Here is a 27,938-nt window from a genome sequence, read left to right as displayed (position 1 = left end):
TAATGGAAACTACGGATTGCCTCCTATCTGCTCGTCGTCCCCTTACGCCATAGTTTGTACATCTCAATTGTCAGGAGAAACCACATTTGTTTAAGCAAGTCAGCCATATCAGCTGTTTTTTTTAGGGCAGTTAATGAGGCTGAATGAAGAGACGCCAGAAAAAAAACGTTCACGTGTTTCTGTCACATCATGTTTCTGCAGGCGGCAGAAACCCTGTATTTAGATCACTAGAACGGCCCAGGTCATTATAATAGCGTTTGTAGATTAGTAACTTGTCGGTGCGCGTTTTATGATTTTCGAGAAATATATAAAGCCACTAGCAGGAGTAAAAGCGTGTTATGAAATCGGTTTCACAACAGGGCGGGACTCGGGTCTGTCCACCAATAGCATACGCGTCACATGATCTTTATTTATGTAAGGTAAGGCCTTACACTGTGTGGCTTGGGCTTTTTCGAGCACTATCCACACGATGCGCATCAGAGCAGGAAGCCTACTTCTCCCGGCTGTGCTTTTACAGTAAGAGTGGGAAGTACGAGACGCGAAGAGACGATCGGACCTTCTGTTCATCATGATGCCAGGAAAGAGAAGACGTTACGTGGTGTTGTTCCAAACCAAATACTTTATGCTTGGAAAACGCATGTGAATGAATCGGAAGGGTTTTGTCAGTTGGAATTACACTAAGGTCTTTATGGTTGGATCTTGGGTTCCGCTAGCCTTTGTTTACTAAATCAGAGAGTCTAGCAGTCAGGTCATGTTAATTGGAGAAGAGTGTCCGTCGTTGCTTAGATGGTGATTAGATAGGGACTCAAACTGCTCACGGCCCGGCGGTGGTGACATAACCCCGCAACTGTGCCACCATGGATCTACTTGAGTGCCCAATATGCCTGTTCCTCATGTGTGAACCGGCCACCATGTCCTGTGGTCACACGTTCTGCCGGAGCTGCCTGGGGAACTACTTGTCATCCGGGTGTCCAGCCTGCAAGGAAATATTTAAACAGAGAGACGCCAAAAACATCAAGAACAACATCCTACTATTCAGTGTCATTGAGAAGTGCTGCCCAGAAGAGACGAGGATAAAGTGTCATATTCTGGAGAAACTCAAAACCAGCGAGTTCACAGAAGCTTTACGCATCGCGAATGAAGGGATACGAGTAGGTAGGTTCCTAAAAATAATGTGTGAACTTGAGCGCGTTTGGGGAAGACATCTCCTTATGCAACCCTCGAGCAGGCTGCAGGACAGACCTATGATCAAATGTGTATGTTCGTTGTGTAAAATGGAATCCACCCACTTATAAAAGCCCTACACCACCCTAATTACGTAAATTTACCATAAACAGCTATTTGCCCGAAAAACCTCCAGCCAAGACGTATGAAATAAAATGATCATACTGACACATAAAAACGCACTTGAAGTTCTTTCCTATATGTTAATGTGTTTAGATGAAATGATTTGGTCTTCAGTGCAATATAGACTACACAATCATGCCCCCATTGCAAAACGGTCTTTTCCTGGTTAAATAAAAGTGTTGGAACTGCTATAATATGCTAGTGGTGTAGTGACCTGGCATCATTGGCGACCCGTCATTCAAGGCATTGAGCCCCACCTGTTTAAAAAAATAAATATATTTTTTTTGTGTGCTTGTTTTGCATGCTTTTTTGGCATTTACGTGTCAAGTATCAGTTTGCAAGCAATGTAAAAGCTCAGTGCTTTTGTTTAGTGTTATGTAGTGGCTTTGCTGGCATGTATCAACATTTTATTTTTGTTGAGTTTGCCCCACCGAGATTGCCACTGCCTGGCATGCACTCCTTCTTGTAGCCCATAGCCTGGTCACATAAGAGCCACATGGTGGGTGGGAGGCAGTACTGCAGTCACAGTGGTCCAACATTACCTAAAGAAACTGAGGTTGTCACCCTGAGCTTTCATACATTTGGTCATGTAGTGTATGTGGACCCATGCTCATCAAACATCTCATTACAAAATCATGTACATTTATTTTTTTTAACCTTTATTTTACTAGGCAAGTCAGTTAAGAACAAATTCTTATTTTCAATGACGGCCTAGGAACAGTGGGTTAACTACCTGTTCAGGGGCAGAACAACTGATTTGTACCTTGTCAGCTCGGGGATTTGAACTTGCAACCTTTCAGTTACTAGTCCAACGCCCTATTAATATAGGTGGTCACCCTTTTGCAGCTATAATGCTGAAACAGGAAAGGGCCTTCCCCAAACTGTTGCCACAAAGTTGGAAGCACAGAGTCGTCTAGAATGTCACTGTATCCTGTGGTGTTAAGATTTCCCTTCACTGGAACTAAGGGGCCTAGCCTGAACCATGAAAAACAGCCCCAGACCATTATTCCTCATCCACCAAACTTTACAGTGGGCACTATGCATTCGGGCAAGTAGGGTACTCCTGACATCCGCCAGACTCGTCCGTCAGACTGCCAGAGGGTGAAGCATAATTCATCACTCCAGAGAACGCGATTCCACTGCTCCAGAGTCCAATGGCGGTGAGCTTTACACCATTCCAGCTGACGAGTGGCATTGTGCATGGTGATCTTAGACTTATGTGCGGCTGCTCGGCCATGGAGACCCATTTCATGAATCTCCCGACGAACAGTTATTGTGCTGACGTTGCGTCCAGAGGCAGTTTGGAACTTGGTAGAGTGTTGCAACTGAGGACAGATGATTTTTATGTGCTTCAGCACTCGGCGGTCCTGTTCTGTGAACTTGTGTGGCCTACCACTTCGCAGCTGAGCCGTTGTTGCTCCTAGACGTTTCCAATTCATAATAGTAGTACTTACAGATGACGGGAACAGCTCTAGCAGGGCAGAAAGTTAACAAACTGACTGACCAGGTGAATCCAGGTAAAAGCTATGTTCCCTTATGGATGCCACCTGTTAATTCCACTTTAATCAGTGTAGCTGAAGGGGAGGAGACGGGTCAAGAAGGGTCCACCACCCAAAGGACATCCAGCCATCTTCACACAACTGTGGGAAGCATTGGAGTCAAAATGGACCAGCATCCCTGTGGAACGCTTTTGACACCTTGTAACTCAATCGCGCTGACGAATGGAGGCTGTTCTGAGGGTGAAGGTGTTCCTAATGTTGTGTACACTCAGTGCATATGTTGAAGAGGGGGGGGCTCAAAGCTGCATCCCTGCCTCCCCCCAAGAAATATGTGTGTGTGTGTGTGGGGGGGGGGATAGAGAGGGATAGTGGGAGAGAAGCTCAAATTGACTCGTCTTGGCATGAAGGTCTACTATACAAATTGATGGAAAGCTGTTTTGGTGGAAAAACATATATTATAAAATCAATGTACACAAACAACCCAGCCAGACTTCTGTAACACTGGGTCCAGTGACATCTGTTGTGAGTGGGTGACACGTGCATGCACGCACCACACTCAAGTGGCTGTGTTATAAGCATTGGTTGGTGAGTCTTCGCTAATGTTCCACTTTGCTATGGCCGGTCAGTAATGCCAGTAGTCTTCACACGTGACACTCCCCCAGAGAAGCACAGCAGCGTTTAGGAAGGTGACCAGGGTTACTTTTGAGGTGATAGACACAGTTTCCTTGTCTTTCTTGTGGTGCATTTTTGTCATTGCTGGTTTCCCCCCCTGTTTGGAGTCGTGACTCTCGTGACAGCCTTATCCTTCTGCTGATTTGTTTCTGGGTGCTGAGATTAGATTGGTAGTAATGTGCAACAGACATGCAGAGGTGTGAGGGAGTTATGTTTCATAGTGAAGGCTCATACTAATGGTCTGTCGTTACATTCAATGTGGATCAACAGAGAATGAAACAACTTCCTATATGAGTAAGTCTGTGACGAGTCTTTCTCCTCCACCCACCAGTAGTTGAATTGCTTTTCTGTCTGGTTTGTCATACTGGGGTGTCAGTGCACCAAACACTTTGCATAAATAACCGTTTCTACGCACCACACAGGACTATGCATGGCAGTTCTGGTTTTAATGCAACCCTGCTGTGCCATTGTTTTGATACACATAATCACATTATATTAATACTCTGCAGGCTTCGCTGTAGAACTAGTAGGTAGCATAGGGAAGGTCCGGGTATGAGATCAGATGTGCAATTTGTAGCAAGAATGGAGTTGGGTTGAGCTCATGTCACTTCAGGTTTTTGGGAGATGTCCAGTGTTATCTAATATTCCCTATGCATTGCAGTTGCGGGGGCAAATCAAACTAAACCAATTCTGACTGGGAAGCTGTCATACTACAATCACTGATAGTTTGATATAATTAACAGTGATCACTATCTCTTCCCTCCCTCCCACTCCCTCCCTCCCTCCCTCGCCCAGCTCCTGGTGATGTGAGTCTGAAGGTGTGGAGAGCGGAAGCCAATATGGGACTGAGACTTTTCTCTGATGCCCTGAGGGACCTGGAAGACCTCTCCTGCGTTCACCCCAACTGGACAGAGGTAAGAAACACCATGTTATTAGAGTGCAATGTCAAATCAAATCAAATTCATTTATGTAGCCCTTCGTACATCAGCTGATATCTCAAAGTGCTGTACAGAAACCCAGCCTAAAACCCCAAACTGCAAGCAATGCAGGTGTAGAAGCATGGTGGCTAGAAAGGCCAAAACCTAGGAAGAAACCTAGAGAGGAACCAGGCTATGTGGGGTGGCCAGTCCTCTTCTGGCTGTGCCGGGTGGAGATTATAACAGAACATGGCCAAGATGTTCAAATGTTCACTAGACACTGTGGCGCCATCCGATGACACCCCCGGACAGGGCCAAACAGGAAGGGTATAACCCCACCCACTTTGGCAAAGCACAGCCCCCACACCACTAGAGGGATATCTTCAACCACCAACTTACCATCCTGAGACAAGGCCGAATATAGCCCACAAAGATCTCCGCCACGGCACAACCCAAGGGGGGGCGCCAACCCAGACAGGAAGATCACATCAGTGAATCAAACCACTCAAGCGACTCACCCCTCCTAGGGACAGTATGAAAGAGCCCTAGTAAGCCAGTGACTCAGCCCCTGTAATAGGGTTAGAGGCAGAGAATCCCAGTGGAAAGAGGGGAACCGGCCATGCAGAGACAGCAAGGGCGGTTTGTTGCTCCAGAGCCTTTCCGTTCACCTTCACACTCCTGGGCCAGACTACACTCAATCATATGACCCACTGAAGAGATGAGTCTTCAGTAAAGACTTAAAGGTTGAGACCGAGTTTGCGTCTCTCACATGGGTAGGCAGACCATTTCATAACAATTGAGCTCTATAGGAGAAAGTCCTGCCTCCAGTTGTTTGCTTAGAAATTCTAGGGACAATTAGGAGGCCTGCATCTTGTGACCGTAGCGTACGTGTAGGTATGTACGGCAGGACCAAATCAGAGAGATAGGTAGGAGGTAGGAGCAAGCCCATGTAATGCTTTGTAGGTTAGCAGTAAAACCTTGACATCAGCCCTTGCCTTAACAGGAAGCCAGTGTAGAGAGGCTCGCACTGGAGTAATATGATCACATTTTTTGGTTCTTGTCAGGATTCTAGCAGCCGTATTTCGCACTAACTGAAGTTTATTTAGTGCTTTATCCGGGTAGTAGAGCATTACAGTAGTCTAACCTAGAAGTGACAAAAGCATGGGTTAATTTTTCTGCATAATTTTTGGACAGAAAGTTTGTGATTTTTGCTGTACTACTGTACAACCATTAAGATTAATTGTCAGATTCAACAGAAGATCTCTTTGTTTCTTGGGACCTAGAACATGTATCACTGTTTTGTCAGATTTTAAAAGTAGAAAGTCAGACCATACCAGGAGCGGTTTGGACCGAGGTTACAGTATCTTCTGGTGTAACTGAATCGGGCCTTCCTAGGTGTCTATACGCCTGCTGCAGCTTCTACATTTTCCTTTAATATCAATGTTTATTCCCCTTTAATGCTCTGTCATCTTTTTTTTTATATATATTTTTTACATTTTACCTTTATTTAACCAGGCAAGTCAGTTAAGAACAAATTCTTATTTTCAATGACGGCCTAGGAACAGTGGGTTAACTGCCTGTTCAGGGGCAGAATGACAGATTTGTACCTTGTCAGCTCGGGGGTTTGAACTTGTAACCTCCCTGTCACTAGTCCAACGCTCTAACCACTAGGATACCCTGCCGCCCCAATGGGTACATCTCAATAGTCTACTGTGTTTTCAGATCAGTTGTTGTCATAATAGGTCACCACCACGTAACCTTATAAGGAGTTGTACCAAATCAGACTGATTTAGATTTCTTGGCATTTTTTCAGTTTCCTAGTGTGCTTCCTAGTGTGCTTCTGAATTGGCACCCTAATATCCTCTTCATAGTGCGCTACGTTTAACCAGACCCCTATGGGCCCTGGTCTAAAGTACTACACTAAATAGGGTTTCATTTTGGACACCATTCTAGTTTTGTGTGTTCTGGTTGTTTTCTCTGTGGCTGCTGCTGATGGAGTGTGTCTGTAGAAGTGTACAGTATGTTGTGTCATTTGGGGCACATTATGCAAACGGCTACTTATGTCATCATGTAACTGAATCATTGGACACTACTAGGTGGGTGAGTGCTATGACAGCTACGTGTTGTTGGGGGGACAGAAGCACCAGATCATCAGCAAACAGTAGACATTTGACTTCAGATTCTAGTAGGGTGAGGCCGGGTGCTGCAGACTTCTAGTGCCCTCGCCAATTCATTTATATATATATATATATGGGTGGGGCTTAAGCTGCATCCCTGTCTCACCCCACTCCCCTGTGGAAAGAAATGTTTTTTTGACCAATTTTAACCGCAAACCTGTTTGTGTACATGGATTTTATGTTGTATGTTTTTTCCATCAATTTTTCCATCAGACCCTCATGTCAAATTGAGTCAAAAGCTTTTTTGAAATCAACAAAGCATGGCAAGACAAGACTTTGCCTTTGTTTTGTTTGTTTGTCAATTAGGTTGTGCAGGGTGAATACGTGGTTTGGTAGTTTAGTAAAAAGCCAATTTGACATTTGCTCGGTACATTGTTTTTGCTGAGGAAATGTACAAGTCTGCTGTTAATGATAATGCAGAGGATTTTTTCAAGGTGTCTGTTGATGCATATCCCATGGTAGTTATTGGAATCAAATCTGTCTCCACTTTTGTTGATTGGGGTGATCAGTCCATGTTTCCAAATATTGGTTAAGATGCCAGAGCTGAGGATGATGTTAAAGAGTTTATGAATAGCTGATTGAAATTTGTGGTTTGTATATTTGATCATTTCATTGAGGATACCATCAACACCACAGGCATTTTTGAGTTGGAGGGTTTGTATTTTGTCCTGTAGTTCATTCAATGTAATTGGAGAATCCAGTGGGTTTTGGTAGTCTTTAATAGTTGATTCTAAGATTTATATTTGATCATGTATATGTTTTTATTATAAGGCCAAAACAATTGGAGAAGTGGTTTACCCATATTTCTCTGTTTTGGATAGATAACTCTTTGTATTGTAGTTTGTATAGTGTTTACCAATTTTCACAAAAATGGTTAGTCTTTGGATTCTTCAATTACATTGCTGATTTCTGACGTGCTGTTCCTTCTTTTTCCGTAGTGTTTACTGTTTTAGTGATTCATCATAGTGAAGGCGTAGGCTCAGGTTTTCTGGGTCTATGTTTTTGGTTGGACAGGTTTCTCAATTTCTTTCTTAGGTTTTTGCATTCTTCATCAAATTTGTTATTGTTTTTAGTTTTCTGTTTGAAATGTTTAGATTTGATAGGGAAGCTGAGAGGTCAAATATACTGTTAAAATGTTCTACCCAGGGGCCTCACGGGTGGCGCAGTGGTTAAGGGCGCTGTACTGCAGCGCCAGCTGTGCCACCAGAGACCCTGGGTTTGCGCCCAGGCCCTGTCGTAACTGGCCGCGACCGGGAGGTCCGTGGGGCGACGCACAATTGACCTAGCATCGTCCGGGTTAGGGAGGGCTTGGCCGGTAGGGATATCCTTGTCTCATTGCGCACCAGCGACTCCTGTGGCAGGCTGGGTGCAGTGCACGCTAACCAAGGTTGCCAGGTGCACGGTGTTTCCTCTGACACATTGGTGTGGCTGGCTTCCGGGTTGGATGCGCGCTGTGTTGGGTTGTGTATCGGAGGGTTGGGTTGTGTATCAGAGGACGCATGACTTTCAACCTTCGTCTCTCCCATGCCCGTACAGGAGTTGTAGCGATGAGACAAGATAGTAGCTACTAAACAATTGGATACCACAAAATTGGGGAGAAAAAGTGGTAAAGTAAAATTAAAAATAATTTCTACTGCCAAGTTTACACATTCACTATTACAGTGGAACATTTTTGTCCAGGAATTTGTCTAAAAGGGATTGAATTTGTTGTTGCTTAATTGTTTTTTTGGTAGGTTTCCACACTACTTTCCTTCCATCTATAGCATTTCCTAATATTATACAGTTCCTTTGTCTTGGATGCCTCATGATTTGAGTATTGCTCTGTTCAAGTAGTCAACTAATTTTTCTATGATCTGATAGTTGTCAGTGAACACTCTGAGAGACTCTGTGTTGAGATCGGTGATAAAGTAGTCTACAGTACTACTGCCAAGAGATGAGCTATAGGTGTACCTACCGTAGGAGTCCCCTTGAAGCTTACCATTGTCTATATACATACCTAGCGTGTGACAGAGCTGCAGGAGTTGTGACCCGTTTTTGTTGGTTGATGTCATAGTTGTGCCTAGGGGGGCATATGGGGGAGGGAATGCTGTTACCTCCAGGTAGGTGTTTGTCCCACTGTGTGCTGAAGGTGTCAGGTTCTTGTCCAGTTCTGGCATTTAGGTCACCACAGACTAGTACATTTACCTGGGGCTGGAAATGATTCATTCCCCCCTCCAGGATGGGGAAGCTGTCTTCATTAAAGTATGGGGATTCCTGTGGGGGGATATAAGTAGCACACAGGAGGACATTTTTCTCTGTTCAGATCATTTCCTTTTGAATTTCTAGCCTAATATAATATAAAAGAGTTAGGTCTGCTCTATACCAAATTAGCATACCCCCTACCTGTTTCACACCTGGTTGTGTGGTGTATGGGACTACAAGCTCTCTGTAACCTAGAGGGCAACCAGTGGGTCCATCTCCTCCACCCTGTTTCTTGTAGGATGACAATGTTTATGTTTCGGATTTCTTTGGGTCTCTCTCTCTCTCCGTCTCTCTCTATATCTAAGTCTCTCTCTCATCCAGTATTCTCCCTCTTGTCTGTTCTCCCCAGGGTTTCTTTCGTAAAGGTAATGTGTTACTGGAGATGGGTCGTCAGTCTGAAGCCCTGATCCAGTTTCACCGCTGTCTCAAGCTACAGGCCGACTTCACTCCTGCCAAGAGCCAGATTAAAAAGGTCAGTAGCTATAGCCAACACTGACTGGCTCATTTACTGACTGTTTACCAATCACTGGTCCAGTTACTTACTGACTATTTTTCCCTTACTGACTGTCGGCTTGACTGTGCTTTACTGGCTGTTTCACTGTTCCAGTTAGTCTCACTGACTGACTGTTTTCCACTCATTGACTGTCTGCCTGACTGCTTCACTGGCTCATTCAGTCTCACAAGCTTAGTGTGTCAGTGACTGCCTGGCTGAATGACTGTATGGGGTCAGTTAAGGTTCTAGGAATGGGTAGTACTTGCTGCTTCTAGGAATGCTTTAAGGAATGGAATGCCTTGGAACAGTGTTAGACAATCTCAACACGTACTGTATACTAAACTCAGCAAAAAAAGAAACGTCCTCACTGTCAACTGCGTTTATTTTTAGCATACTTCACATGTGGAAATATTTGTATGAACCTAACAAGATTCAACAACTGAGACATAAACTGAACACGTTCCACAGACATGTGACTAACAGAAATTGAATAATGTGTCCATGAACAAAGGGGGGGGGGGGTCAAAATCAAAACTAACAGTTGGTATCTGGTGTGGCCACCAGCTGCATTAAGCACTGCAGTGCATCTCCTCCTCATGGACTGCACCAGATTTGCCAGTTCTTGCTGTGAGATGTTGCCCCACTCTTCCACCAAGGCACTTGCAAGTTCCCGGACATTTCTGCGGGGGGAATGGCCCTAGTCCTCACCCTCTGATCCAACAGGTCCCAGACGTGCTCAATGGGATTGAGATCTGGGCTCTTCGCTGGCCATGGCAGAACACTGACATTCCTGTCTTACAGGAAATCATGCACAGAATGAGCAGTATGGCTGGTGGCATTGTCATGCTGGAGGGTCATGTCAGGATGAGCCTGCAGGAAGGGTACCACATGAGGGAGGAGGATGTCTTCCCTGTAACACACAGCATTGAGATTGCCTGCAATGACAACAAGCTCAGTTCGATGATGCTGTGACACACCGCCCCAGACCATGATGGGCCCTCCACCTCCAAAGTACAGGCCTCGGTGTAACCCTCATTCCTTCGACGATAAACGCGAATCTGACTATCATCCCTGTTGAGACAAAACCGTGACTCGTCAGAGAAGAGCACTTTTTGCCAGTCCTGTCTGGTCCAGCGACGGTGGGTTTGTGCCCATAGGCGACCTTGTTGCCGGTGATGTCTGGTGAGGACCTGCCTTACAACAGGTCTACAAGCCCTCAGTCCAGCCTCTCTCAGCCTATTGCGGACAGTCTGATCACTGATGGAGGGGTTGTGCGTTCCAGGTGTAACTCGGGCAGTTGTTGTTGCCGTCCTGTACCTGTCCCGCAGGTGTGATGTTCAGCTGTACCGATCTTGTGCAGGTGTTGTTACACGTAGTCTGCCACTGCGAGTACGATCAGCTGTCTGTCCTGTCTCCCTGTAGCGCTGTCTTAGGCGTCTCACAGTACGGACATTGCAATTTATTGCCCTGGCCACATCTGCACTCCTCATGCCTCCTTGCAGCATGCCTAAGGCACGTTCACGCAGATGAGCAGGGACCCTGGGCATCTTTCTTTTGGTGTTTTTCAGAGTCAGTAGAAAGGCCTCTTTAGTGTCCTAAGTTTTCATAAGTGTGACCTGAATTGCCAACCGTTTGTAAGCTGTTAGTGTCTTGACGACCGTTCCACAGGTTCATTGAACAAGCATGGGAAACATTGTTTAAACCCTTTACAATGACAATATGCAAAGTTAATTTGTAAAAATCCAAATATCTTTGAAAGACAGGGTCCTGAAAAAGGGATGTTTCTTTTTTTGCTGATTTTATATACAGCAGGGGTGGGCAATGATTTCAGCCCGAGGACCACATCGGATTTCAAAATTCAGATTTGTTTTTCAAAAGCAATTTGTGGGCCAGAAAAAGTTATTTGAAAATGTATTGATCCATTAGTGTTTCTACATGCTTTCTGCCTAGTTTTAGACGTTCAAGAGTGTCCTGGAGGTTAAAAAAAATCCTCAAACCTCCCCTGGGTCGGATTGAATGGGACTTGTGGGCTGAATCTGGCTTGGGGGCCATATAACATCCACCCCTGATGTACAGTATACCAAGAACAAGGATGACCGACTGGGTGGGGTTATTCAAGGACAGGCTAGCGTTGTAAATGCCATGATATGTCATGGAACACTGTCAGAGGATCTACTAACACTTATGTGTGTCAGGGCAACTAAGGCGAGGGGTCATCTATGCTTGAAAAGGATATGACATGGGACAATATTAGGCAATTTTAAACACTTCTACATAACTGCTAAATTGTCAGTTAGAGGGTCAGTTACAGTTGTAGGGTCAGTTGTAGGCTAACCTCAGGTTATCTGAGGATGGATACATTTTAGAAATGTAATGTCACAGAAGGCAACCTAGTCATTTACATGTTCAACCTAGTCATTTACATGTTCAACCTAGTCATTTACATGTTCAACCTAGTCATTTACATGTTCAGCCTAGTCATTTACATGTTCAACCTAGTCATTTACATGTTCGGCCTAGTCATTTACATGTTCGGCCTAGTCATTTACATGTTCAGCCTAGTCATTTACATGTTCAGCCTAGTCATTTACATGTTCAGCCTAGTCATTTACATGTTCAGCCTAGTCATTTACATGTTCAGCCTAGTCATTTACATGTTCAGCCTAGTTATTTTGAAATATTCAGCAGGTTGTGTGTTTCTAAATGAATGGTTGATGGATTGATTGATTAAAGCCACGTCTGATGTTGTAGGATGAATGTTGTTGTGGGGTAAATTTATTATGATGGAACGTGTATTATGAAGTAACACAATAATGTTTTTAAATGATGGATGAATAGATTGATCTGTGTGTGTGTTTCCCCTGGTCAGATCCTGGAGACGGAGGGCATGTCAGTGCCTGAGGAGGTGCCCCAGATCCTCCAGGTGGTCTCAGATTACCTCAGAGGCCACTGCCCCCCCATCACAATCCTCTTCCCTGAGAGCCACACACACAGCCACACACACTGCCTCAACAAAAGCTTCCGACACCCTCAGGTGGAGGGAGCAGACGGGGACAAGAGAGGAGACTTGGAGACGGGGCCAAAGGTGAAACATGGGACCAGTACTGAGTGCTGTCTCAGTCTCTGTCAGGCCGTGTCCTTCCTCCCTACAGCTGAGGATGATGAGGAGATGATGATGAGGAGGAGGGAGGAGAGGCACAGCAGGGGTACATAGAACACACACACACACACACACACACACACACACACACACACACACAGGAAGAGAGAAGAGACATGTAGATGGTTGATATTGGTTCTATGTTGTCTCCATCAGGAGGCTGCCGTCTGGACAGAAGAGAATCTCTGAGTGTCCTCACTGTGTCTGACTTTGAATGTCCCCTCTGTATCAGGTTAGTAGTTTCCATAAGTGGTACATCCTGTGGAGTATTGTGGTACTGTGTTATTGTTGAGAAACTTGTGCTGTACTCTGATCTTAGTGCTGTACCTCTACAGGCTGTTCTATGAGCCAGTGACCACTCCCTGTGGACACACCTTCTGTAGGACCTGCCTCGAGAGAAGCCTAGACCACAACCTCCGCTGCCCCCTCTGCAAGCAGCCACTACAGGAGGTAACTACGGCCTACCTAACTGTGGTCTACGTAACTATGGCCTACGTAACTATGGCCTACGTAACTATGGCCTACATAACTAGGGCCTACATAACTACATTGCTTTGCAAAAAATATTCAGTATTTGCGTTTATTGTCAACAATCAACACAAAATACTGTGTAATGTAGATGAGGAAGATGTTTTTTAGTATAAGATAAATAAAACCTTAATAACTCAAATATAGTCATTGCATAAGTATTCAGACCCTTTGTTTAGACAAGCATAATTACTTCTGTAAGGTCCCTTACACAGATTCAACTACAATGATCAGGGAGCTTTTGGAAAGCCTCATAAAGAAGGCCAGTGATTGGTAGATGGGTAACAATAACAAATCAGACATTGAATATCTCTTTAAGCATGGTTAGGTGAATAATTATGCAGTGGATGATGTATTAAACCACCCAGACACATCAAAGATATTGTCATCCTGCTGAACTGAGCTGAAGGACAGGAAGGAAACTGCTCAGGGATGTTTCCATGAGGCCATTGGGGATTTTAAAACGGCTACAGAGTCCAATGGCTATGATAGGAGAAAATTGAGGATGGATCAACATTGTAGTGACTCCACAATAATGACCTAAATGACAGAGTGAACAGAAGAATACAAAAATACTGAATAAAATATTCCAAAACATGAATCTTGTATGCAGTAAGGTACAAAAGTAATACTACTAAAAAATACACTTTTTTGTCCTAAATGCAAAGTCCTTATGGGAAAACACAACACATCACTGAGTATCTGCCTCCTTATTTTCAAGAATGGTGGTGGCTGCATCATGGTATGGGTATGCTTGAAATAGGCAAATACTTGGGAGTTTTCCAGGATAAAAAGAAACGGGATGGAGCTAAGCACAGGCAAAATCCTAGAGGAAAACCTGCTTCAGTCTGCTTCACACCAGAGACTGAGAGAGGAATTAATCTTTCAGCAGGACAATAACCTTCAACACAAGGCCAAATCTGGAGTTGCTTACCAAGAAGTCATTGAATGTTCCTGAGTGGCCAAGTTACAGTTTTGACTTAAATCTGTATCAAAATCTGTGGCAAGACTTGTATTGGTGTGTAGCCATGATCCTCAACATCTTGACAGAGCTTGAAGATTTATTTTAAAGAATCATGGTCAAATATTGCTCAATCCAGGTGGACAAAGCTCTTATATACTTCCACAAGAAGTCACCGGTGTAATCAATGCCAAAGGTGTTTTTTAACATGTATTGACTTGCGGAGCTGAATACTTATACAACAACTATATTTTAGTTATTTAATTTCTATTAATCTTTAGAAGAATAGAATAATTCTTCCACTTTGACATTAGAGTATTTTGTGCAGTTTTTTTTACAAAAAATTACAATGAAATACATTTGAATCCCACTTTGTAAAGTAATCCAAGCGGCCTGAATACTTTTGCAAGTCACTGTATGTACACTATTACATAACTAGGGCCTTTGTCTGTGTACATGGACTCAATCAGAAACACATTGTATATAACATCATAATGAAACAATTGCAATGGATGTTCTGCTCGTACTTTTTTTATGTCGCTTTCATGTTTATAACCCAAGGGAGATCACTTTAACTGGGATGCACTTATTTGTTTTCTTCCCAATAATGCAGAATCACTTCTTCTTTCCTGTGTAGTACTTTAAGAACAGGAAGTACAACCCCACGGTGCTGCTGCAGGAGATCATGTCTCACCTCTTCCCCCTGCAGCTGGATGAGAGGAAGCAGGTCCACGAGACTGAGATGGCCGAACTATCCAAGTGAGTCCAGTCGCTGACGCACTGTAACCAGGGGTAAACGGAGGTCGGTTTGTTCTAGAGTTTCCCACAACGGTAACCTGGCACCCAATCTGATTTCTCTATGTTTCATCTTTGAGTGCAGCGTTCAGTCTGCTTTAACCAGGATTAACCATTTTAACCAAAATTGGCCCTTACCTGTAAAACGAGCTTTGGAACTATTTTGGTAGAAATTCTTAATGCCTGAATGAAATAAGTCTGAAAGGGGAAATGGTTGATTGGCTATCATCTGCTCGACAGAATGAGCTTGGGGCGACTTGGCAACCTAATGGTAACCATGGCAACATGCATCGGGCATCAGGCTCCTCATACAGTAGAGAGTAGACATTGTGACCGTGAGGTTATTGGCAAAGCACCGCACAAGGCAACAACACCAGCTGCTGGACAAGAGCAACACTGAAAATATGTATACAGTAGCAGTCAAAAGTTTGGACACCTACTCATTCAAGGGTTTATTTTTACTATTTTCTATATTGTAGAATAAAAATGAAGACATCAGCTATGAAATAATACCTATGGAATCATGTAGTAACCAACAAAGTGGTAAACAAATCAAAATATATTTTATATTCAAAGTAGCCACCCTTTGCCTTGATGACAGCTTTGCACACTCTTGCCATTCACTCAACCAGCTTCACCTGGAATGATTTTCCATCAGTCTTGAAGGAGTTCCCACATTTGCTGAGCACTTGTTGGCTGCTTTTCCATCACTCTGCGGTCCAACTAATCCCAAACCATCTCAATTGGGTTGAGGTCGGGTGATTGTGGAGGCCAGGTCATCTGATGCAGCACTCCATCACTCTCCTTCTTGGTCAAATAGCGCTTACACAGCCTGGAGGTGTGTTGGGTCATTGTCCTGTTGAAAAACAAATGACAGTCCCACTAAGTGCAAACCAGATGGGATGGAGTATCGCTGCAGAATGCTGTGGTAGCCATGCTGGTTAAGTGTGCCTTGAATTCTAAATAAATAACTGACAGTGTCACCAGCAAAGCACCCCCACGCCATCACACAGCCTCCTCCATGCTTCACGGTGGGAACCACACATGTGGAGAACATCCGTTCAACTACTCTGCGTCTTACAACGACATAGTGGTTGGAAGCAGAAATCTCAAATTTAGACTCATCAGACCATTGGACAGATTTCCACCGGTCTAATGTCCATTGCTTGTGGTTTTTTGGCCCAAGAAAGTCTCTTATTGGTGTCGTTGGTCTTTGCTTATTTGGGCTGTTCTTGCCATAATGTGGAGTTGGTCTTTTACCAAATAGGTCTATCGTCTGTATACCACCCCTACCTTGTCACAACACAACTGATTGGCTCAAATGCATTTGGAAGGAAAGAAATTCCACAAATTAAATTTTAACAGGGCACACCTGTTAATTGAAATGCATTCCATGTGACTACCTCATGAAGCTGGTTGAGAGAATGCCAGGAGTGTGCAGAGTTTTCATCAAGGCAAAGGGTGGCTACTTTATTTAACACTTTTTGGGTTACTACATGAATCCTTGTGTTATTTCATAGTTTTGATGTTATCACTATTATTTGACAAAATAGTAAAAATGAAGAAACCCTTGAATGAGTTGGTGAGTCCAAACTTTTGACTGTGTGTGTGTGTATTAAATACACACCACCTCAACACCACTGTTATCCTGATTAAATATATATTTCTCTCTCTGTATCCTCTCTTTTTTCATCCTCTCTGTCACTCTTTCTGCTTTCTCTCTGTCTCGCTCTCTGTTTCTCTCCCTTCATCCCCCAGTCTAACTAAGGACATCCCTATCTTTGTGTGTACGGTGGCGTACCCGGGCGTGCCCTGTCCTCTCCACATCTTCGAGCCTCGTTACCGCCTCATGATGAGACGATGCATGGAGACGGGCACCAGGAAGTTTGGCATGTGCAGCTACGAACATGGAAAAGGGTGGGTCATGGATGTATACAATCTGAAAATACTGGTATGAAAATGAACCCTGAGTGTATCTGGCTCTCTTCCCCTTTTACACTACTATGCTGAGCCACACTGTGCTGGGGATCTGATTGTCTTTCACATTACCCTTTCAGCTTGCTTCCAACAACTCTCTGTCTGTGTGTCTCTGTGTCCTCCAGATTTGCAGACTACGGCTGTATGCTGGAGATTCATAGCTTAGAGGTGTTGCCTGACGGTCGCTCGTATGTGGACTGTGTGGGAGGGAGTCGTTTCAGGGTCCTGAAGAGAGGACAGAGAGATGGATATCACACCGCTGATATAGAGTACATGGAGGACCACAAGGTACAATCCTACACACACTGAAGAGAGGACAGAGAGATGGATATCACACCGCTGATATAGAGTACATGGAGGACCACAAGGTACAATCCTACACACACTGAAAAGAGATGGATATCACACCGCTGATATAGAGTACATGGAGGACCACAAGGTACAATCCTACACACACTGAAGAGAGATGGATATCACACCACTGATATAGAGTACATGGAGGACCACAAGGTACAATCCTACACACACTGAAGAGAGCTAGATATCACACCGCTGATATAGAGTACATGGAGGACCACAAGGTACAATCCCACACACACTGAAGAGAGCTAGATACCACACTGCTGATATAGAGTACATGGAGGACCACAAGGTACAATCCCACACACACTGAAGAGAGATGGATATCACACCGCTGATATAGAGTACATGGAGGACCACAAGGTACAATCCCACACAAACTGAAGAGAGCTACACACCGCTGATATAGAGTACATGGAGGACCACAAGGTACAATCCCACACACACTGAAGAGAGCTAGATACCACACCGCTGATATAGAGTACATGGAGGACCACAAGGTACAATCCCACACACACTGAAGAGAGCTAGATACCACACCGCTGATATAGAGTACATGGAGGACCACAAGGTACAATCCCACACACACTGAAGAGAGCTAGATACCACATCGCTGATATAGAGTACATGGAGGACCACAAGGTACAATCCCACACACACTGAAGAGAGCTAGATACCACACTGCTGATATAGAATACATGCAGGACCATAAGGTACAATCCTATACACACTGAAGAGAGCTAGATACCACACTGCTGATATAGAGTACATGCAGGACCACAAGGTACAATCCCACACACACTGAAGAGAGCTAGATACCACACTGCTGATATAGAATACATGCAGGACCACAAGGTAAGTTACCACAGGTTGTTCTCACCTAATCCTGGCCCTGGATGACCCCTGTGAATGAGTTTTGGTTGAATTTAACACTCCTGGGGAAGGTTACAAATGCTATTTTATTAGCTAGTTCTTCAGTGAGTGTTTTACTGGTACTTGGCATGTTTCCAAGCAACAGTTTGTAAAAGCAATCCTCAGTGCTCAACCAGGCATACCTTAGAGGTGTGTGTGTGTCTGTGCTCGTGCACTAGAGGCTCAAAATGCTTCCTTCACACCTACTGTAAAGGTCAGATCCTAAACTACATGAAAACAACACGAGACACAATGGAATCCAAAGCTTTTACTATCTCATCCTGAGGTCATCTGCCTTTGGCCTAAAGAGCAGAAACCCAGACTTCATCAAAGAAATTGGAAATACAGACATTGTCATCCTACTAGAAACATAGTATAGAGGAGAAAGACCCACTGTTTGACCTCTAGATTACAGAGAGCTGGTAGTCCCATCCACCAAGCTACCAGGTGGGTGGTATAGAGGAGAAAGACCCACTGTTTGACCTCTAGGTTACAGAGAGCTGGTAGTCCCATCCACCAAGCTACCAGGTGGGTGGTATAGAGGAGACAGACCCACTGTTTGACCTCTAGATTACAGAGAACTGGTAGTCCCATCCACCAAGCTACCAGGTGGGTGGTATAGAGGAGAAAGACCCACTGTTTGACCTCTAGGTTACAGAGAGCTGGTAGTCCCATCCACCAAGCTACCAGGTGGGTGGTATAGAGGAGAAAGACCCACTGTTTGACCTCTAGGTTACAGAGAGCTGGTAGTCCCATCCACCAAGCTACCAGGTGGGTGGTATAGAGGAGAAAGACCCACTGTTAGACCTCTAGGTTACAGAGAGCTGGTAGTCCCATCCACCAAGCTACCAGGTGGGTGGTATAGAGGAGAAAGACCCACTGTTTGACCTCTAGGTTACAGAGAGCTGGTAGTCCCATCCACCAAGCTACCAGGTGGGTGGTATAGAGGAGACAGACCCACTGTTTGACCTCTAGATTACAGAGAACTGGTAGTCCCATCCACCAAGCTACCAGGTGGATGGTATAGAGGAGATGGACCCACTGTTTGACCTCTAGATTACAGAGAGCTGGTAGTCCCATCCACCAAGCTACCAGGTGGATGGTATAGAGGAGATGGACCCACTGTTTGACCTCTAGATTACAGAGAGCTGGTAGTCCCATCCACCAAACTACCAGGTGTGAAACAAGGAAGAGACTTGTATGCTAATTTGGTATAGTAGTAGAGTTGACCCAACCCACTATATTAAATTAGTCAAAACTGGAACATTTTACATCTGGCTAGAAATTAATAAGGAATTCATCTCAATAGAGTAAAATGTCCTTGTGTGCTACCTACAGTATATCCCTCCCCCCCCCAATAGAATCCCCATACTTTAACGATGACAGCTTCTCCATCATAGAGGGGGAGAGCAACCATTTCCAGGCCCAGGGACATATACTACTCTGTGGCGACCTAGTAAATTCCACAACTGGACAAGAACCTGAACTCTCAGAACAAACTCCTACTTGGAGGCGACAGCATTCTCTCCCAAATATGCCCCCCTAGACACAACTATGACAAAACAACCAACAAAAATGGGTCACAACTCCTGCAGCTCTGTCACACGCTGGGTCTGTACATAGTCAATGGTAGGCTTCAAGTTGACTCCTATGGTAGGTACACCTATAGCTCACCCATTGACAGTAGTACTGTAGTTGACTTTATCACTGACCTCAACCCAGAGTCTCTCAGTGTTCAGAGTCAGCCCACTGACATAACTATCAGATCACAGCAAAATCAGTCTACTTGAAGAGAGAAATACTCAATCACGAGGCATCAAAGCCAAAGGAACTGCATAATAGTAAGAAACACTATAGATGGAAGGAAAGTAGTGTAGAAACCTACCAAAAAACAATGAGGCAACAACACATTCAATCCCTTTCAGACAACTTCCTGGACATAATGTTTCACTGTAATAGTGAAGGTGTAAACTTGTCCGTAGAAAACCTAAACAGTATATTTTACCTCTCGGCTTCCCTATCAAAAATTGTCAAGCAGACAACCTAAGAAAATGAACAACAATGACAAATGGTTTGATGGAAGATTGCAAAAACCTTAGAAAGGAATTGATAAACGAGAACCTGAACCTATGTCTTCACTCTGGTGAATCACTAAAACAATACAGAATTACACTACAGAAAATGAAGGAACAGCACGTCAGAAATCAGCTCAATGTAATTGAAGAATCCATAGAATGTAACCACTTCTGGGAAAATTGGAACACACTAATCAAACAACAACACGAGTCATCTATCCCAAATAGAGATGCATGGATAAACCACTTCTCCAATCTTTTTGGTCCTATAAAAAAAATATATACATGATCAAATGCAAATCAATTAGAATCAACTATTAAAGACTACCAGAACCCACTGGATTCTCCAAGTACATTACTACAGGACAAAATACAAACCCTCCAACCCCAAAAGTTCTGTGGTGTTGATGGTATCCTCAGTGAAATGCTAAAATATACAAATTGGCTATACTACTCTTTAACATCATCCTCAGCTCTGGCATCTTCTCCAATATTTGGAAACGAGGACTGATGACCCCAGTCCACAAAAGTGGAGACAGATTTGATCCCAATAACTACCATGGGATATGTGTCAACAGCAACTTTGAGAAAATCCTCTGCATTATCATTAATAGCAGACTTGCACTTTTCCTCAATGAAAACAATGTACTGACCAAATGCTAAATTGCCTGTTTTATCAAATTACCGTACGACAGACCACATATTCACATTGCACACCTTGTTCGACTAACAAACATAACAGTCTTCTCATGCTTTGTTGATTTCAAAAAAGCTTTTGACTCAATTTGGCATGAGGGTCTGCTATTCAAATGGATAGAAAATGGGTGTTTTATCAAATTACCGTACGACAGACCACATATTCACATTGCACACCTTGTTCGACTAAAAAACATAACAGTCTTCTCATGCTTTGTTGATTTCAAAAAAGCTTTTGACTCAATTTGGCATGAGGGTCTGCTATTCAAATGGATGGAAAATGGGTTTGGGGAAAAACATACAAAAAACATACAATATTATAAAATCCATGTACACAAACAACAAGTGTGCTCTTACTATGTGTTTTTCCCCCAATTTTATGCATCAACGAATTGGTGAGGGCATTAGAACAGTCTGCAGCACCTGGCCTCACCCTACTAGAATCTGAAGTCAAATGTCTACTGTTTGCTGATGATCTGGTGCTTCTGTCACCAACTGTTAATATAATTTCATAATTCCAATATGTTTTCATTAATTGAATTCACTTAGTATATTTTATGAGAATATGTAAGATTCTGATTTGCATAAAATAGACAGAGACCAATCAAAATGAGATAATAGTATTTATTCTTGGAGCGCGCTGCCATGTAACCACGAACAACAGTTTATATACAAAATATGACGTCATAGGTTATAAAACGTTTTTCCTCCTATCAACCAGGACACAACACAAAGTTGAAAAGTTCATTCCAACCCACTCGCTCGCTCACTCCAGACACACACTTATCTAGATTAACTTCTGGAATAGTCACCTTCATCCATCACTATTTAGAAGACAGTTTCAGATAATGGAAAACCCAGGAAAACACTCTCTGCCTTATCTAAACATCCCAGAGCTAAGTTGAGTCGGTTCAACCATAGGTTAACGACCCTTTTTGCTTTCTTAAAAACCCACAATTCCAGTCTTCTCCAACCTGGCTGGAATGGTATTTAATTACCCCCTGTTTCATGCTCCACAATCCTTCCATATGAATGAATATTGTTTATCTGAGTTTCAGTAGTTATATTTAAAATGTAGATATTGTTTAGTCATTATTCATAATATTCCTAACACCAACCAAGGAGGGCCTGCAGCAGCACCTAGATCAGGGGTGTCAAAGTCAAATGGACGGAGGGCCAAATAAAAAATTTAGCTACAAGCCGAGGGCCGGACTGTTCGAATGTTCATTGAAAATTTTTTAAATGACGCATATAGTCTAGTGAACCTAATTGAACTGGTCTACTCTCTCGGCAATGGTGTTTCTGCTCAGACTCACATTTAAAAAGAGTTGCCTTTTTTCTGGGCAAACTTCGTCACAAACTTTAATCATGCAGTTTTTGATGAAATCCCCCTCCGTAAATGGCCGGGCTGATTTAGCGATCTCTTCTGCCAAAATAAAACTGGCCTTGACAGCAGCCTGGCCTTGTGATTTGGCTTTTTTGAACAGAGCCTGTCGAGATTTGAGGCCTCGTTTTAATTCCTCTGCCTTTTGTAGCCTTTGTTCCATGTCCATATTCTTGTTTTTGTCCGCGTGTTTCGTTTCATAATGTCGTCTCAGATTATACTCTTTCAGTACCGCCACACTTTCTCCACACAGAAGACACACAGGTTTTCCAGCTACCTCCGTGAACATATACTCCGACTCCCACCTTGTTTGAAACCCCGGTTCTCAGTGTCCACCTTCCGTTTTGCCATTTTTGATGGGTATCTGAAAGTTAATTTTACTGTGATGCTGACGACTGCTGTGCCAATAAATATTGAAATGAAGCAGCCTACTGCTCGGTGCGTCACCGTTGCATTGTGGGAAATGTAGTATTGGTGCGTGTAAAAGATCTGCGGGCTGCCGGCTTGCTGCGGTCTGCGGGCCGGTTCTAATAATAAATCAAGATCATCCCAGGGGCCGTAAAAAACCTTCTCGCGGGCCGGATGTGGCCCGCGGGCCTTGACTCTGACATATGTGACCTAGATCTTCTCCACAGTTTCTGTCAGACATGGGCCCTGACAGTAAATCTCAGTAAGACATAAAATATTATGGTGTTCTGAAAAAGGTCCAGTTACCAGGACCACCAATACAAATTCCATCTAAACACCATTGCCATAGAGCACAAAAAATGATGCATACCTCAACCTAAACATCAGCGCCACAGGTAACTTCCATGAAGCTGTGAACAATCTGAGAGACAAGGCAAGAAGGGCCTTCAACGCCATCAAAAGGAACATGGAATTCGACATACCAATTAGATCTGGCTAAAAGTACTTGAATCAGTTATTGAACCCAATTGCCCTTTTATGGTTGTGAGGTCTGGGGTCCGCTCACCAACCAAGAATTAACTAAATGGGACAAACACCAAATTGAGAATTAGCGATGCCCGCTAATGATCAAAATCCATAAAATAAATGTTAAATTCCACCACCACCTAAAAGGAAATGATTCCCAAACCTTCCATAGCAAAGCCATCACCTACAGAGAAATTAACCTGGAGAAGAGCCCCCTGAACGAGCTGGTTCTTGGTTGTTCCACTACATGGAACAACCAAGCTCCCTCCCTAAAAAAATAAGTGTCTATCCTACCTCTGAGAGATATAAGATCAGGATTAAATTTTTTCACTTAAGTCTCCATAGATAATTCCCTACATGTTTTCGAGTAATGATTTTATATAATTTTATATAATTGACATAATACGGCCTTAAGGCCAGTTGACTCTTAACAAGGTAACAAAGAGAGACTTCAGAAAGTTTTCAAACCCAGGGGACCTTCAGACGAGTTTTGTGAGGCCTCTGGGCGTCCAAGAGCTTGTACCTGGTCGTGAGAGTTTCCATACAGGGGTCATAATAGTTTTTGGCCAAACCGTTCGGACTCTAATTACTTTCGGGATGTCTCATGGTCTGACAATCACCTCTCTACCTCTGTCACCTTTCACTGCAGAATTGCGACATGGGCTGATGCGGTGGATTGAGATGCATCCAGTCTAAAAAAAACAGATCTCTAGCTCACACTGACAGATTTTTATGGGGATTTTTGAATGATGCTAATTAGATTTCCACAGGGGTTCGGACATTGACCTTAGTGGGTTAAAGGTTTGAAGAGAATCAATTGTATTTTACGTTGAGAATCTCCTCCTTTGTTTCTAGGCTGAGGGGTCAGAGTTGGAGCTATTGCAGAGCCTCCATGACAGTGTGTATGAGCAGGCCCAGGACTGGTACACACTCCTCAACACACAGCTCAGAGAACAGATCAGCAGACAGTATGGAACCATGCCTGACAAGGATAACAACATACAGGTACACACACACACAGACACATGGACCTTGCCGATCACTTCCAGACCAGCACTCATCTAGTATCGAAAATCCCCTGTATCTCCCCATCTCTCTCTCTCTTCCTGTCTCTCTCTCTTCCTGTCTCTCTCCATCAGGCCTCTAACAACGGTCCAGCGTGGTGTTGGTGGTTGTTGTCAGTTCTCCAGCTGGATCCTGCCTACCAGACGACCATCCTGTCCCTGCCCTCCCTCAACGACCGCCTGGGACACCTGCGCATGGTTCTGGAGTACTTCTCCCAGAGCTAGAGAAGAGGAGGAGATAAAGGGATGCAGCTTTACTGGGTTTTCTGCCGCTTATCCAGTACCCTACACAGAGGAGAGGATCAGCTCTACAGACTGGATAATGTGAAACATCACACACACACCCACTAATATATCACTCACACACAGATCCCACATACACGACCTGTCAGGCCCACTCCCCACCCCTGTATCTTCAGCAGGATGTTAGTAGGTTTAGAGCCTGTCGCCATGGAGATCATATGTCTGTGCTTGAACCCATTTTACCTGGCCAAGAGCAGAAAGAGATTGTTTTATCACTTACATGAATAATGTGTTTGTTCGTCGATACATCATAGGTAAAAATCAGATTGAATCAAAGGTGCTTGTTGGGTGAAACTAGCTTGAAATACTTTAAACTATACTGATTCTTGTTTGTGTCCAGCTCGCTAATAATCACTCAAATTAAAGATAGTCACTAACGATGGATATATTGGACTGTCTATCTCTTGTAAATTTTGACATGTTCATTGCGGCCTTCCGGACCTCGTTGAAGACCAAATGCACCCGGGGCAAAATAAGTGTGACACCCCTGCAGTATAAGGTTCAACTCAAACTCTTCTGATTCTTGCCAAGGGATGTAAACCTGGTGGTAATGTCTCAGATAACCACTAGGTGTCCCTGTTCTCACTTCTGTTTCCCTTATCAGCCAAGCATAAAGAACACTGCCATGGCAACTGACCCCCATGCATGACATAACCAGCCATCTCAGAATCAGATGATCTGATTCATGACTGTAAAGTGCTTGAAGAAAAGCTATTTAAAAAAAGTGACACAGATCGCTCTGTCTTACAGAGCTGACAACTTGATTTCCTGGGTAACGCACAATATGCTATTTATAAGGCTTGGGTTAAAGTTATATATAGTTTATAATAATCATATTGTATTTTTGGGGGTTCTTTAAAACCTTGGGAAGCTACTATATTGTGGCAAACACAGTCAGCAGCCATTTTGAGTGACTAGCGCTACAGTATAATTACTATTGCAGTTACTGTATCTTTACTGCCTTGTTACCAATATTGAGTAGGATGTAATATTAGTGTGTTATTGCAGTAATGATCTATTATGAAACATTGAAACATAAAAAGGTGGCGCCTGGGTGAAAATAATAATATTTCAGAGTAATGTAATTAAAGCTGCTGAAGCCTGACTTCTCTTTAGTGTTTGAAGATGTATTGAACAGGGTTCCACCCCAAATGGCACCCTAATCACTTCATTGTGCACTACCTTTGATCAGGGCCGCAATAGGACTGTGGTGAAAAAGTAGTGCACTATATAGGGAATAGGGTGCTATTTGGGATTCAGACCCAGGTCTTTGTTAAATAAGGTGGAAAAAGACAACAGGTGGTACAGCTTAGCTGTTCTACACATGTGTAAACAGGTGTGTTGTTCTGTACACATGCATATGTATGTCTGCACAGGAGGCTGGTGGCACCTTAATTGGTGAGAATGGGCTCGTGGTAATACATTACATTTAAGTCATTTAGCAGACGCTCTTATCCAGAGCGACTTACAAATTGGAATACCTGGAGCAGAATCAGTGGAATGGTGTCAAATACAGTAAACATGGTTTCCAGGTGTTTGAAGCCATTTAATTCGCTCCGTTCCAGACATTATGATGAGCCATTCACCCCACAGCAGCTTCCTGTATGTAAAGTCTTTGGATAGCAGTCCTCCCTCTGACAACACAAACAAGTTGATGCTTTGTTGGACAGTAGAGGTGTGTGTGTATTGAAGAGACTACCTGTGTAATATGAAAGCTACCACTCCTGAGTTCAAATAGTATGGGTTTTCTTTCAAATGCCTGAGTTGCACTTTATTTAGTTTGCCTGAAGCAATAGTCCCAAAAGTGCACACCATGTCCATCAGTCTCAGTCAATCGTTCAAAGTATTTGGAAATAAATCAATCAAATGATATTTCCTTTAACCCAGGTCTGGTAGCTTTCACACCCACAGGCAGGACAGAAAGGAGTTGCCTCCCTACCCTACCCCACCCTAGCTCACACCACCCTCTGCCCCTGTAGCGCCCCCTACCTATGTGGCCCTCTCACCACTAGTGTTGGTGACTACAGTGCCTGGCCACCCACTAGGAGGCAGCATTTTGTGTTTGAGCAGAAGGGAATAGACAAACGTTGTTTTTCTTTTTTGAGTTTATTAGTGCCACATTCCATGGAATGTTGAAACTGCAAATCTTAACATGATTTACTAACATACAGGCTTGAACTGGGTGAAAACACAAGGATGTTTTTCTACTATAATAATTGTGCCATAGATACTGTTATTGTGTGTTTTTTATTTCGAGATTTAGTTGCATTCAGTCATGAAATGTTTATTAAGATTACAACCAACCTTCATCTTAAGCGTTGTAATGAATTCCCCATGTTTTCTATCCGCTGGACAGTGAAGGACCAGCTACCACCTGACACATTAGATTGACCTCATATCGTTTTTCACAGACAGGTGAATCAGCATTGTAACTCGCCTGTTTAGACTACAGTAGTGTAGCTATAATATAGATAATAACCCTCCGTGATTGGACTGACGTGTGTGTGCTAGATTTTGGAGGGGCACATTTAAAGGCCTGACATTACGCAAGACGATACCCCTCCAAAGGACAGACAGACAAATGGACGGATGGTTGGGCACAGGGGCAGGCCGGGCCTCGGCCACAGGTTATTCTGACCTCTGACTTATCCCCTAACATTTAACCTGGTGGCCCATGTTTCCCTCTAACATCGCTGAGGAAGGCCTGCCTTTTGTTAGTTTGGCTTCAGTTGGTTCAGTTGGACGTGGTTGATGCTGACACTTCTGAAAACCACTTTTGGTGCTGGTTTAGACAGGTCATCTAAGTAAAAACCAATCTGACCGGCTATGTACAGTTCAGTACCCACACAGAACCTTAGAACCCACACCAGCTTTCTGAATACGCGCAATACAGCAACGATCATGAGGTCCAGTGTAGACCGACTCGAAAGCTCAGATTTTGACTGGATCACTACAGATCACTGGCTGTCAGACATGTACAAGAAGTGTGTATATCAGTCTTCAGCTGATTGTTTGCCGATGGAAACATTAAGAAGACTTCTGGTCCAATCAAAAACATTGATCACGTTACACTTCGGCCATCTTGAATTCCCCTGGGTAATTCCACTCAAAGGGCCTTTGATCAGGAACAGGCAGAAGTCCACATGGCTTATCCTCATAGGTGATTATGATGTACATGAGGACAGGTAGCGGTCAGTGTCTGTGCTCTATTCAGGAACCAGACTTGACTGTTAAAATGAACAACTGGGTGGAAATTGAGTACAGTTGACTTGTCCTTGATTGAGGCGACTCCCCTCTCGCGTATGATTTCTTATTGGAGAAGAAGACTTCTATTCTTGCACAGTATAATAGATCTGCTTGACCTGTTTTCTCTAATGTTCAGCAGTGGCATCCATGTTATTTTGTCCGACTATTCATCATAAAAATAAAATACTTTCTCCTTTA

General features: G+C 43.6%; 1 protein-coding gene across 1 annotated transcript; it reads left to right on the top strand.

Annotated features, from left to right (window-relative positions):
- Positions 1–453: 453 nt before the first annotated feature.
- On the top strand, positions 454–27,938 carry LOC135526643 (LON peptidase N-terminal domain and RING finger protein 1-like). The gene is made up of 11 exons (XM_064955160.1): positions 454–1,155; positions 4,314–4,432; positions 9,203–9,325; positions 12,216–12,552; positions 12,663–12,738; positions 12,842–12,956; positions 14,633–14,754; positions 16,549–16,707; positions 16,893–17,055; positions 23,983–24,132; positions 24,267–27,938. The coding sequence occupies exons 1-11, from the start codon at positions 858–860 to the stop codon at positions 24,414–24,416; spliced, it is 1,812 nt and encodes a 603-aa protein (XP_064811232.1). The 5' UTR covers positions 454–857; the 3' UTR covers positions 24,417–27,938.

This window comes from Oncorhynchus masou, chromosome 32 (genome assembly GCF_036934945.1).
Source record: "Oncorhynchus masou masou isolate Uvic2021 chromosome 32, UVic_Omas_1.1, whole genome shotgun sequence".
Taxonomy (NCBI): Eukaryota; Metazoa; Chordata; class Actinopteri; order Salmoniformes; family Salmonidae; genus Oncorhynchus; species Oncorhynchus masou.
Note: the sequence above shows the minus strand (reverse complement) of the source record. Positions and strands in the feature narration are given on the sequence as shown.